The 14,446-nt window shown below is 35.1% G+C and overlaps 1 protein-coding gene across 5 annotated transcripts; it reads left to right on the top strand.

The window, feature by feature from the left end:
• The first annotated feature begins 1,712 nt into the window (after nucleotides 1-1,712).
• On the top strand, nucleotides 1,713-12,488 carry LOC120087082 (senescence-associated protein AAF, chlorolplastic). Of its 5 annotated transcripts, XM_039043974.1 has the most exons (15): nucleotides 1,728-1,861; nucleotides 2,302-2,421; nucleotides 4,546-4,618; nucleotides 4,742-4,904; nucleotides 5,723-5,875; nucleotides 6,283-6,356; nucleotides 6,921-6,997; nucleotides 7,067-7,138; nucleotides 10,107-10,175; nucleotides 10,357-10,403; nucleotides 10,517-10,646; nucleotides 10,731-10,799; nucleotides 10,879-10,982; nucleotides 11,992-12,067; nucleotides 12,145-12,487. In XM_039043974.1, the coding sequence occupies exons 3-15, from the start codon at nucleotides 4,573-4,575 to the stop codon at nucleotides 12,319-12,321; spliced, it is 1,257 nt and encodes a 418-aa protein (XP_038899902.1). In that variant the 5' UTR covers nucleotides 1,728-1,861; nucleotides 2,302-2,421; nucleotides 4,546-4,572; the 3' UTR covers nucleotides 12,322-12,487. The 5 variants fall into 5 exon arrangements, with proteins under 5 accessions (XP_038899909.1, XP_038899878.1, XP_038899893.1 ...); XM_039043965.1 differs by lacking the exon at nucleotides 2,302-2,421 and having other exon boundaries at nucleotides 1,716-1,861; XM_039043957.1 differs by lacking the exons at nucleotides 1,728-1,861; nucleotides 2,302-2,421 and adding an exon at nucleotides 1,898-1,916 and having other exon boundaries at nucleotides 4,704-4,904.
• Nucleotides 12,489-14,446: the final 1,958 nt, after the last annotated feature.

Below are 14,446 nucleotides of genomic sequence, written 5' to 3'. Positions count from 1 at the left end.
GTGATGTTAAATTTGTTTATTTATTTAATTAAAATTGTTCTAATTAAATAACTTCTAAAATATGAAAATAGTATTTCATAATTTTTGTCAAAATTTTTTTATTATAAAATTTATTTTAATAAAAAATTAGTTAGTGGAAAAATACAACTGTTGGATTTTCCCACAAACTAAGTGGGTTTTGATGTGGCTTCTCTATGAATACAACATAGAATCAGTTATCCATCCAAAAAATACAACATAGAACCAGTTATCCATCCAAGACTTATTCGAGGAAGACTTCTCTATGAATAAATGCCTCCCAAATCGAGGCGACATGTAGAGTACTCCTTAAGCTTTGGAACCCGCTTTGGCCCATGAATGACAATAAACTGTTTAACAGGAAATTGTGTCTCATCCTCGTGGTGCGCCCACATCACAATGCATGCATTAGCCACCCCCATCCATTGGGACCAAGTTAGGCTGCAACAACCCTGAGAAGGCTCAAGATGTACTTAAAACATGAGGTAGTGGGATGTGAATGCTAGCCTTAAACATTTGTAGGAACATCCTGACCTTATTGTGAGAGGGCTTCATTATAGTCTCCCTCGATTTAGGAAGATAGAGAATTATGTAGGGCAGAATCTGGTAGAACGCCCCCATATTCTCCAGATCAGATGGGATGAGTCGAGATAATGAGTCGACCTTGTCCCCAATCTCCACAAGTGGAGTATTGGTAGGACTCATATCCATCGCACTACTTACCAGGTGACTAAAAATGAAAGAAATTGGCAACTTACCACAGCTCGACAATTGGGTTCTGATAAGTCATGTGCGAGAAAAATAAGTATACTCTTATGACCAAATGTTTTCATTTATATAAAATAACGAGCAACAATGACTATTAGATGGGCAACCATCCGATGACCTACACATTCATACACAAACAGACGCTCTAAAGTGGCAGGACTGACATAGTCGCCTGTGATCACTTGGGAAGCATAAACAATCAAAAGAGCAAAGATTACGACTTCGCTATGCATTCCCTCCCTCCCTAAAAAAGGCAACAACCCAACCCTCAACGTCAATTGGCTCACCGAAGGCCAATGTTTAGAGTTGCTCTAGGCAAAACCCAAAGGCCACAAGTGGGCCCAAGCCCAGGGGAAACTGGGAGTTAGTATGTAAAACATGCGTTTCAAAAGGAAAAAGTTACCATCTTAAATCATTGATAAACCTAAAAGCTTAAACAGATGGATGAAGACAAATTTAATATTATATTATACAACACTAAGTAATCTCCCAATAAAAGTCTTATTCTTACTTTTGTATGTTTTGTTGAACTATACACCCTTTGTACTAATTTAAACATTGGAGTGTGGTAGGCTTGACAAGACACTGGTGTAAGGAACTCTCACGTAGGTTAACTTGAAAGGTGAGACTAGCCTAGGGAAGCGAGCTAACAAACAATTCTACGAGAAGTACGCAACGACAACGAACGTGTGCAAGTTTTTTGCGTCACCATAGACCAAAAAATATTTAAAAAGAAAAAAGAAAGTCACAATGAGGATCGAAGAGTATATCGTAGATTTATCCATAAGTAGTGAAAATGAGAAAGGGTAGTAGTCATCATAACGAATGGACGAGTGACAACAAATCCATTGAATGTGAATTTCCAATGGCAGTGGCCGTAGGCCCTCATTTCATCCATTCATTTTCATTCCCATTCTTTGTCTGATTGTGTTGGCTGTCACGGCGCCATAGATTTTGTTTGTGGTTCCAATTTCTTCCCCCGCACTTGTTTCCCCTTTCTCTCTCACTACAAAATTTGTACCTTTTTTCATTTCCCCTTTCTCCTGTCTCTGCTCTGGTTTGGTCCTTCGGACAGGTTAGTTTCGGAGTGTGCTCGTCTAGAAGCTCTCAGCTCCACTTTTCCTTCATGGGTTTTTCTCTCATCGTGTTTTAAGCTTTGAACTCTTGTGTTATCACTCATCACTCTACCTTGATCTTCATATCTGTTGTGTTTCTCAATGTTAACTCCATTTCTGTGTGGTGCTTGTGGCTTGATTTTGATTATTTTCTCATTTGAATTAAGCATGGTATAAAAACAGCGATGGTTTGGATTATTAATCTTTGTTCCTGACATTTCAACTTAAATTCCATCCAATTATGGTTTGTTACTTGAAAGAACAAATTTCTCAAGTGGGGAAGAAGCATTCTGAATTGAAGATTCTTTGATTTAGTGATGAACTTTCCTTGAACAGTTGGGTTCAGTTCATAAAGAGCTACTATTTGATTTAATAATGGTTTAGATCACATTTTTGGCAGAAATATGAAGAATTTCTTTGGAAGAGCGAAGGAGCAAATTCTTGGAAGTGCCTCAGCAAAGCAAGTGCTACTTTTCCAAATGCGAAACCTGGAGACTATCAGCCCCATCTCTAAAATTAGGTCTTGTCTTAAGTTTGAATAGTCGAGAAAATATTGAAATGGAAACATATTTCCACTGAAATTGTGGAAAATCATTACCGAGAAAACAAATAACTTCCTTTTAGGAGAGTACTAGACATTCCTAAAATCCTAAAAGAGAAACTAATGAAGCCCAACCCATTAAAAATTATCACAGAAAGAACATGATTTAAAGAGCTTGTTGATAGTTAATCTAATAAAAGAACAAAAGATGAACACTTGCCTTTGCCAACCAACCAGCACCTTCTGACCTGCCATGGAAACACCTTTGAACCTTTTCTTCTTCTGCTTTTGCAAAGCCAAAAATGAGGCACAAATGTCATCTTTTCCAAAAAGTCCTGATTGACAGATTTACATGGGTTCTTTCATTGGTGATCAATATTTGTCAAATTGAGCATGAAAACTCTTCTCTTGGAAAATCTCTTCCTCGAATTTGCTTTCATTCCATACACTAGTATGGATTATCGACTCTTGCTATAAAATTTGCTCTTTCCTGTAGTGTACCTCAATTCTCATGGCTTCTTTACACCTCTCCAAATTGGCCATACAAGTGTAAGCTATCTAGCTTCTGATTCGTTATCTACTATGGTATGAATTGGTGGTTCTATTGGTGAATGAGAGGATATACTATATTGAAGTTTTTCAAAGATGGAGTACTGGTAAGAAGAAAAATATCTTGGTTGTCTAGTTGCAGGGACTTCGAGAATCTTGACTTTCCACATTACTTGGAAACTGAGCTACTCCCCCAATCCTTTCGTGCTTTTTATTTATAGTGACGAGCAAAAGTTAATTAATGTCTTAAAGAATTTACTAATATACTTCCAATAATTTTCCCCTTCTTTCCCTAGATTTTTGTCATCCCATTATTGATCAAGGGGCAGGTGAGGTTACAAGTCTCCTTTCTACAATTTCTGACCAAGCTACTTGTCATTGGAGAAGGGATTCTAGGCTTTTGGGTTTCAAAGCCTTCTGTTGGCTTCCCCAATAGCATTTTGTTTCCCAGATCCTTTGCACCCCTTTCACCTTCTTAGGGAGCCTATACGTTTTCATCTTTTTGGAATGCAAAATGCCTAAGAGAGTGAATTTTTTGTCTTGCAAGTTTTACATGGGAGGGTGGACACTCGGGACTTTTTTTGGAGATTCCTTAGCTTGGTGTTGAAGCCTCAATGTGTGTGTTCTTTACAGGAAATGGGAGGAGGACCTTGATCATTTGCTTTGGGATTGCTCTTTTATTTAACTTTCCTTTTTAAACAGAATACCCAAGAGAAACCTATAGCTTTGAAATTTGTTAATTCTAATTGCAGTTTAGTGGTTAATTTGAACAATTTTCACAATGGTAGAACCATTGTTCACTTTAAGCGTATATTAGATGCTTTTATTGTGATGCAGAGACCTAATGGAATACTAGAAATATTCTTTTAGAATGGAATATGTCCAAAATGAGCATAGCTCAACTGGCATAATGTTTGTACTATCAACTTCGAGGTTAGAGGTTTGATCCAAAAAAAAAAAAAAAAGGATATGCCACATGCTCGGTACATCAATTGTGAATTTATGATTGTCTATTTTGTGGTTTGTTGTGAATAACAATATTGTTGTTCAACAGTGTGAAAATGGTTGAATTCTTGCTCTTCTGATTGTCATCCAATCAAATGCATCAAAACTGCCATAAATGCCAACAATTCATGTATACTCAACCATTCATTATGAAGGATATATATTTGATTTTATTGTTTTTGCTTAATATAAAGTACATTGTAGTTTCATTTGCTTAGTTTATGTAGATAATATAGAATCTATGAAGTATCTGAAGCTAGGTATAGGAGAAGATATTTTCTTATTGCTTGAGTAATTGTGAAAGACTCAATATAAACAAGAGAATTTTCAATCAATTTGCTAAAATCAAGCTATCATTCTAATCCTATACGGAAAGAATAAATTACAATATACAAGGAAATAATCATGAATTAATTCTCTAATTTACTGCTGCATAATTTAGCTTGATTTCCTACCATATCTTTTTTTCTTTTCTTTCTTTCTTTCTTTTTTTTTTTTTTTTTTTTTCAATTTGGCTGAGAGTTATCCTAAGAGCACGTTCCTTGCTAGGTTCATCCCTTTTACTCCTTGATCCCCATGGCATTAGCTGCAATCAAGGTTTCAAGCAACCCAGTTGTGACCAGTAAGGCAACTGTATCTAATTCTTATGGAGTTTTTTCTTCTTTATCCAAGTCAGAACGTGGAAAATTAAATCCATCAAGTTGTAGAGTTGACATTGGGGAGCTCCATGAATGTCTCTTGACAGCAAAAGTCAAAGTCTCTAATCATGGGCGGCGGAACTCTTATGGAAAACCTTGGAGCTGTACCCTGTCACGCAGACCTGCCGTGTTATGTTTCTCAACTGGGACTCATCATTCAGAAACTGAAGAATGTGCTAGGCCTTATGATAGTTCTGCAGGTTTAAGATGGTAAGATGATGCCAACAATCAATCATTAGTGAATTTTCTGGCATGTTTGATGCTAGAAGTTTATTGAACTAAAATTGTCTCTATGCTATACTATGCCTATATAATTGGTTGAGATGATTGTACGAATTTATTTCCCTATGTAAGAGAAAAGCATTCAGTTGTTTTAAAGAAAGTTATACTAAATTACATATAAGAACTCAAGAGTAATCACCTTCTTAAATGGAGTGTTATGTTGTTGGGCGGGCTTCCCATGTACAAACTATAGATATTCTATTTGATTTACTTTTCTATAATGAATATACTGAAGAAAATATCCAAGTTCACTTATAAGCACGCATACATACACTCACCTGTGCAAGAATATCAAGGACAAAAGAAATATGGGCTTTCCCCCCATCCTATTCTTAAGGAAGGCAGTTTTCCTGTTTTATTGAGGAAAACTATATCATTGTAGTTTTATTTTAGAAATCAAGGACACAGTTGTACAACCTATAGAATAGATCTTGTTCAAGTTAGGTCATATCATTGTAGTTTTATTTAGAATAAGTCTTTTGCTTTCCCTACTCTTATCAATTATATGTATAAATACTTCATTTCTATGATCTGAAATATGTAACTATTTAGTTTCAGAGTTGATATTACACATTCAATCGATGTGTTGCTGACCTGTTTGCAATCATTTTGAAGTCTTGTCTGATTTTAAATTCTTTCAATCATCGGTGCAATCACATAATCAGTCATAGTTGTCAATGAACACAAACTATTATTTTTAATATTATTTGAGCTTACATAATAAGATTATTTATTTCCCACGTCAGTGCCCAATCTGGGGATGATGAAGATGATCAGCCAACTGTTTGTAGAAGAACTATTAAGTCCAACCCTGGAATAGTTGAAGCTTGTCGATTTGCATATAATGATGCAAAATTTGTAAATGAAAGGGCTCGCAATGACATCGTATTGCTTTCTCGGTAATATCCATGATTTAGAATCATTTTCTTTGGTGGCCGTAATGATATTTGTCTAATTACTTTGATGAAGATTATTGGAATCAATAGTTAGTTTTCAGTCTTACTTGTGCTTTAGATGCATATGATCGAATTTAATGTAACCATTGAGACATTTGGATTGATATAGTGGAAAAGAAATATATCGTGGTTATCATGGTTAAATGAAGAAGTTGAATTTTGTGAACATGGTCATGAAAATTTGTGTTGTTATGTCATTATTAGGTTCTATCCAGTTTTCTTGGTTAGCTGTTCGCACACTCTTATGCTGTATGACTTGAAAGTGGATGTGTCTGTTGATTATGATGCATGTAAATGTAGGATTTTTTATCCGTTGTGCTCTTATTCAAATATTTTCCTACTGTTATCAGTGGCATAATGAGACTGGATGCACGTGCACGTCAAGATGTTGCTATCCTTGGATCTAAGTTTCTTAAGCTTGATGGTATCCCTTTATTTACATGCAATGTTTCCCTAGATCACCTGCATATCTAGTTCTTGATACTCAAAAAACCTGGAGGATTATAAATTATTTTCATGCATGTCCTAAACTATTGCATCTGTTTCTCTTCATACTACTCATCTTAACTAGCTTTTTGACCCTACGAACTGTGGGTTTGGCTTGCCTGCTCTTTTTTTCAGTCTATGTTTTCCCTCAACATGGATGCTTCCATCTGGTCTATCCAAATTGGAAAGTGGTTTTATTTTGGTCTCCTCTTCTTTATTGATTTTGTTAATATATTTTTCCATTTTTATGCCATCCAATAGTAACATTCGAGTGAAATATGAGCTTCCTTTTTTCTGTTTATTTCCTGCATCTTATTTTCATATTTAGAATGTTGTTTTCATCGCTAGTAATTTTATAGCATTTCTTTAACTCTGCACTTCTATCAAATGTTATTCCTGTTGCTGGGATATTGTCGTTCTTCATGCTGCTAAAATATGAAGTTTCCATTTAGTTGAGTTCATTTGCCTAATGGTTTCATTTTCTTGACATTTTAATGGTTAGCTCGAGCTAGAGAGGATACAGAGACAATTGACCGTAATGTGAAGAAAAAAGCTGAGCGACTCCGACATATTGCTACAGTATGTATAAATTGACAATTTTAAATCTTATATGGATACAGTATTGAAGCATGAATTCTATTCTCTCAGACTTTGAGAGAAAAGGCTCAGTCCCGGCTTAAAACTGCTGCAGATGAGCATTGGAGTGATGGAGCCTTAGAGGTACCTTATTGTATTCCAATATTTGTGACTTTAGTCACTCTTGATGCATGAATTTATGATGAAAATCTGAAGAGATTTCTTGATGCGATTTAAACTATGTACTTGTGTGGGCTGTAAATTTTTACACCAAAAATAGCATGGAAAACAGTTAAATCAAGAATATATCCAGAGGCTCTTTCTTTGTCTTGAAAAATTATGTTATTTCTCATCCCAAATCTTCCATAATACAGCCCTTATCATGCTTGACCATATTTGAGACTTTGTAGTTTTGGAAGGGTGATTCATGAGCAATATGTTGATCCAATCAGGAGAGCCCAAAGGGGAGATAGCATACCAACCATAAGCAGAAAATAGGACAGTCCAAATCTTGGCAACAAAAGGACAATGAAAAAAATACGATCTTCTGATTCTGCACTGTTCTTGCAAAGGCAATGCCGTGATGGAGTAATGTAGAGCCAACAGCCAAGGACATCTTTTGTAAAGCTTGTCCACCGTGTTTAGGCAAGAGAGAGAAATTTCCCAAAGAAGAAATCTAATCCTTTTAGGACGAGGAATAATCCTTTTAGAACAAGGGAACTTCCATCTTAATGAATCATTTAAGGCTGACCTTATTTTCTCAAGCGTCCAACCATCTTTTGATGGCTCTTCTATAAAGGATAAAGTGTTTTTGAAGATTCACTTGATCTCTTTTCTTCAGCCACTTCTTTTTTGAAATCTTCCAAGTTCCAAGAAGGTTTTCTATGTTCTATCTAAGGAGCAGGTTGTCAACTTCATCATTCTCATTCCTATGGCTAGTATAGAAGATTATGCATTGATGGTGTTGGTGGTTTTTTATTCCTCAATTAGCATCAAGTCAGTTTATTTTGGCACCAGTTTCAAGCATCATTCGCATTCAAAGTTTCTGTCCTTTGAGTTGCTAGTTTTTGGCCCTTTGTTGGAAGTTCCTTCTTTCCAATTGATTACCGTGACTGTCCTACTGCCTCGGAGATTCTGATCTCATCCCCTCTTAGTTTTGCCTTTGCAGTTCCTTTCACAACATTTATGAAGTTTGTTTGTTGGAGGAATTTTTTTGTCTTTTGGAGTTTGAAGCGGTGTTCCATTCTCAACTAATTTTTGAAGCCTTGTTCTCTCTTGGCTACTTTGCATTGCCCCTTTTGCTTTCATATTTTCCTATGCATGTTCTTTCTTTTTGTTTTTATTTGTTTTTACAAGGCATACTCTCTATTATTTTTTCTATTTCACATTCTTTGTTTTGCTTCTTTTTGGAGCTTGTAGCCCCTGAACAATAGTTTCTTTTCATTGAAAAATTTGTTTCTTGTTCAATTTTTTTTTATCTAAAAAAAGGCCAACTCCAGATGAAAGAAGCTAAACTAAAACTAAAATGAGACCTAAAGTATAATTTCAAATGATCGAGACCCAAAGAGAGACATGGAACCTAACAAAGAGTCCACATATCATCTTTAAATCACTCCATCCCTTAGTTTTTTCTATCATTCCTTTCTAACCAAATCTTCCACAATATTGCACAAATCCTTGCAAGCCAAAAGATCGTTCCTCTCAGAGAAAGTCGGGTGAAAGAGGAATGCCTTGACCATCAAGCAAACATCTCTTGGCCGGGCAACTTGAAAACTGAATTCATCAAAGAAGCGATCCAAATTGACCTGGTAAAGACACAACTCCCTAAATGGTGGTTAAAGTACTCCATAGCACGCCTATAAAGTATGCAACCTTGCAGATCCATCAAACCAAACAAAATCCTTGAAACACAGTCTAAAGTGTTAATTCTTTCGTGATGGACTTGTCAAGTAAACTTTACTCTTTGAGAATTTAACCTTCCAAAACAAAGAAAAGACCGGATGATTGAAAGGAAGGGGTCCACCAAACACCCGAAATGTATTTACGAGAAAAAGCTTTTGAAGTGCTAGAACCCCAAAGACAAAAATCCCCTTTCCAAGATTAAAAGAAGAACCCTCAAACAAGAACAAAAGGCTAACAGTGTTCGTCATTTTCTATCAGTCAATGGACATCAAAACTCAAGATCGAGTTAAAGATAATTCTCGGAGCAAGAAAGAACAGAGGTCACCAAGGGATTTCTTATGGAGGAAAGATGGTATGAACAAGGGAACAAGAAGCAAAGGAGTTTATCACCCAACCACTTATCTTACCAAAAGTAGGTATCCCTCCCATCTCGGTGATCTCACACCAGAAAAATGAAGAGAAACAAGGAAAACCATCAGAGAGCTATCCACGAGTTTTTGGAAGTGCTTTTGAATTCCCCATTTCAAAGACCACTCATGAGCATGAGACCATGCTTGCAATGATCCTATGCCATAGGCGTGGGTCTTCACTCTTTGAGAAACGACTAGAATCAGGCAGAAGTTTCCCTTTCTTGGTAAATATTTTATTTTTTTTTTCAGAGTGATAATTGGGGCAATATTTTATTTTGAGAGTGATGATTCAAGGTGAGTAGGTAATTGTCAAATGTCCTTCCTTGAACGTATCATTTTCTCCACACATGAGCAGCGAGAACAAAATTGGGCATAGATCTTTACTCTTTGAGAGGAAATAGGCTAATTTTCAAAAACCAAAAACCAAAAACGATAATGGTTACGAAACGGAGAATGCAGCAAGAGTTACTTTGGTGAGGTTTTGAAGTTTGGACATTATTGGTGGCCTGTAGGTTTAGGGAGGATGTTAAGTCAGCTGGGGTTTACCCTCTGCTGGAATTATTTGGTGGGTTTGAACAGTACTGCCATCTGGTGGAGTACAGAAGAAGATCCTCTCATGAATGGCCAGACTACTAGATTACATATTTCATCAGATGTGGCTTTGCGTGCCGATAGTGTTGGCATGCAGAGCAAACAGATCATTTTTCCTTTATTCTTTTTTGGCTGTGTTTTGTTTCTTAACTGGTTGAATTAGTGAAGTTTCATGCAATAGCTGTCACTGCTGTCTTCATGATTTTCAGGCTGATTTGCGCTTGGCTGATTTCCGTGCTAAACAGCGGGCAATGGAAGATGCCCTGATGGCTTTGGAGGTAAATCATATGTACTAACAGGATTTGATTCTTTGGGGGTGTGTGTGTGTGGGGGGGGGGGGGTGATGATTTTCATTAGTTTCCCAAAACTTCTAGTCATTTGATGTGGTATGTTTTCCCAAGTTTTAATTCCAAGAAAGACCAAAGATGTGACTTTTTCTTTGGTACGATTTTGTTGCAGTTTGTCAAAAATATTCATGATATGATGGTGAGAAAGATGTACAAATTGTGAGTTATTCTTTTATTGGAAATCTCTGTCATTTGCCTCCTTGTCTCTCTCCATTTCCCAATAGGAAGGAACATATTTGATATCTAACCAAACTTTTTACATTTATATGCAGTCCTCTGTCAAATGAATCTGCTTTTCCAATGGGCAATGACATGATGGGCCGTATAAAACTAGAAAAAAATGGCAAGAGTTTAGATTTCTTAACTGGCGAACTATCAACTGATCGCATTTCTGCTATTCAGGTATCTTTATCTATAGTCATCGGTACTTATGTTTCATACTGTAGTTTGCACCCTTAATCACAATACCATCTGCTGAATGTATAGGAAATCTATTGGAGTATGGCCTCTGCCCTCTCTGAAGCTGATGGAATTGATTATACTGATCCAGAAGAGGTCTGAATTACCATATCAGTTTTTTGGACAATGCGGATAATGGTTCCATTTGCTCATACTTTGTGTCTATCTTGTGTAGCTCGAGCTGTTGATTAGAACTCTTATGGATCTTGATGCAATGGATGGCAAAAGCAGTGTATCACTGCTTGCAGAATGTTCGAGTTCTCCTGATGAAAATACTAGGTATGCTGATTTTGATTCCTGATGAACGAACTTTGACATTCCAATTACTGAACTGATGAACAAATTTTGAATTTTGACAATGCAATGTGAAATATTAGGTGATCAATATCAAACTACTTTCCACACGTCAGACACAATGTTATAGTGTAATGAATAACAAGATGAGCAGGACAGAAAATAACAAAAATAACGAAATTCAAGAATTGGTAATTCAGTTCGGTGCAAAGTCATCTACATTTGTGGGGCAGTAAGCCCTGTTGAAAAAAACTTTACTAATGAAACTCATCTTACTTAGGCTCCCGTATAGGCTCTTCTCGACTTATCTTCAACAGAAATGAGAGAGATAATACAACTTAAGTCTCCTACAAGCTCTTATCACTGGAATCACAAAGCTATTACAAACTCATGAGGACTCATGAAGATTAAAAACAGCACATGAAAAAAAACAATCACCTTTGCAAGGATTTTTGCCGTTGAAAAACACTATACTATCACTTACCCTGAAAGAACCGTCTGTGACAAGCAGAAAGGAAAGCAGCACTGAAAATCTGCACCAAATAAGGAAAGATATTTTCTAGATAAAAACTGCTTATCAAGAGACAAAATGTTTGACGCAAAGTAAAACATTTTGCCTGAAAAAACAAATATAGCCAAATATAATTGCAGTAACACAATTGATGGCAAAAGCAGTGTCACATGGGTTGCTTAGAATTTGAGAGTATGTTTGGAGATTCTGGAACATTAAGTTTAAGCCTCCAGATTCAGAATTGAACTTAAAACCTCTGGTGCCTCTCAAAGCTAGATGACTTCCGATTACCGAAAAGAGAGAAAAACTCAGGACTGAATTCATGAGTTTGTTATTGTCGCTGGCTATTTTCTTTATCCTCCCAAGTTATTGATTTTCATCAATGTTAAAAAGAATTTTGACAACTTAGAACAGTTGATATGCTCTTTTTCCTATCATTGCTTCAATGGAGTAATAATTTACTTTGTGATTTTGGTAATCAAGACAAGCACTGGCCAATGCTCTGGCAGCAGCCCCATCCATGTGGACTCTTGGAAATGCAGGCATGGGAGCATTGCAGGTAGATTTTCTCTCGGGATCTCGCTCTCGCTCACAGGATTTTTGTTGGGGTTTGATGCTTGTTTGTTGGTTTTGCAGAGACTGGCTGAAGATAGTAACCCAGCAATTGCTACTGCAGCATCCAATGCCATCAAAGAGCTGAAGAATCAATGGGAAATAGAAGAAGGAGATAGCTGGAGCTTTACAGTGAATCAAAAGGCTACCATGGAAGGTAATGAAGCTGATGATGATGAAGATGATGCAGATCCATTATGAGAGATCTTTAAGTAAAATGTTTACTGTAGATAAGCTAAATTTAATCTCTTGTTAGAAGCATAGGAGTAAAAAAGAAACAAACAAAAAGAATACCCTGATCATTGCTTTTTGATTGGTGGCTGTTATAAAGCAAACTTGGTCATTTCATCTCATGGAACTTTTTTTTTTACAAGGAAATATATTTTTTTTTTCTTTTTTTTCTTTTTTTGATACGTAGATGAGTTAGTTCTAATCTGAAATTACTTTTATGAAAATAGACTCTAAGCTTGAATGTATGGTAAAAATTATATATTTCTTAAAACCAAGATTTTAAAACTTTTTAAAATAAAGATAATAATTGATTAGTAAAGCTTTATAATTGGATCAGCAAAACAATTGAAAAGTAGTAGGGAAAAATATCTTAGATTTCAAAATGTTACACATTTAGTCATTGAATTTTGAATTTGGTTTCAATTTAGCCCTTAAGTTTTAAAATGTTGGAATTTTACCCTTTAACATTTAAGTTTTGTTTGAAGTTAGTTTCTAGATTTCAAGATTTTACCTTTTTTACCTCAAATTTTTTGTTAAGTACTCACCTTTAAACATTGATGTCAATGTTTATTAATTAATTTAGAATAATTATGAAGTAAAAATTTAAATTTAATTTTATAAGTGATGAAAAATAGTGAAATTTAATTAATTATAATTCATTTATGTCCTATTTAGTAACTTTTTTTTTTTTTTTTTTTTTTTGAAAAATTAAGTCTATTCCATCTAGATTTCTTACAATGTAGATGGAATAGATTTGAATTTGGTTTCAATTTAGTCTCTAGATTTTAAAATGTTGAAATTTTACCCTTAACATTTGAGTTTTGTTTGAAGTTAGTTTCTAGATTTCAAGATTTTATCTTCTTTACCTCAAATTTTTTGTTAAGTACTCACCTTTAAACATTGATGTAAATGTTTATTAATTAATTTAGAATAATTATGAAGTAAAAATTTAAATTTAATTTTATAAGTGATGAAAAATAGTGAAACTTAATTAATTATAATTCATTTATGCCCTATTTAGTAACTTTTTTTTTTTTTTGGAAAATTAAGTCTATTCCATCTACATTTCTTACAATGTTGTGCACCTTCTTAAGTACAATGATTAAATTCTTAGTTAAATTCCAAAAACAAAAACAACTTTTTGAAAGCTACTTTTTTTAGTTCTCAAAATTTGGTTTGATTTTTTAAACCATTGGTGAAAAGTAGATAACAAATGAAGAAATTTGGAGGTGGAAGTAGTGTCCATATGTTTAATTTTCAAAAACAAAAATAAAAATAAAAATAAAAAATAAAATGATTATCAAATGGGATCTTAATTATTTTAAATTTATTAACTTACATTAACATTGGTGATGGAAAATGAATAAGTATTTAGTGAAGAAAGGTTAAAAATGGGTTCCTTGTATGGTTGGCCACTCTTTAGGTGTCCAATCAAAACTTGGCATCACTTTAAAAAATACTCGAAAATGGGTCTTTTGCTTACGTTAGTTGCACGTGAAAGTACCATTTTAACCTCAATACATGTGCAAGACCAGACGCAACTCAGATTTCTCGCTCTTTTCTCTCGCTCCTCTCGCTCCTTCATCTCGTTTCCCAATTCACGTTACTCTCCTTCATTTTTTTTCTATTCTTTTGAATTCTTCCTCTCACTTTTTTCTATAGTTTCTTCCTCGTCAATATTTTAGTTTTTTTTCCTTCATTTGAATTCTCACCCTCGTTTCTCTCTTCTCTCATTATTTGTACATATGGGTCAAATTTCGAGGTCTACTCAAAATTTGGTCTAGCTTTCAAAAACACTCGAATTTTGACCTTCTGATGACATCGGCCACGTGTGAAATGTCTATTTAGTCCACAAAACACTCAATGTCACACACGTGTCGTAGATTCTCGCTCGTTCATCTCATTTTGGACTCATTCCTCTCATGCCTTTCTCTCGTTCTTCATTCTCGTTCTTCATCGGACAAATCAAACATTTTAAATTTTAGATTTCAGTCTGTCGGCTTCTTCTTCCTCTTTGTCTTATTCTTCCTCTTTCTTCTGCCTTTCTTTTTCTTCTTATTTCTTTTCCTGGCTTTCTTTTCTTCTTCTTTCTGAA

Source organism: Benincasa hispida, chromosome 1 (genome assembly GCF_009727055.1).
Source record: "Benincasa hispida cultivar B227 chromosome 1, ASM972705v1, whole genome shotgun sequence".
NCBI classification, from domain to species: domain Eukaryota; kingdom Viridiplantae; phylum Streptophyta; class Magnoliopsida; order Cucurbitales; family Cucurbitaceae; genus Benincasa; species Benincasa hispida.
Note: the sequence above shows the minus strand (reverse complement) of the source record. Positions and strands in the feature narration are given on the sequence as shown.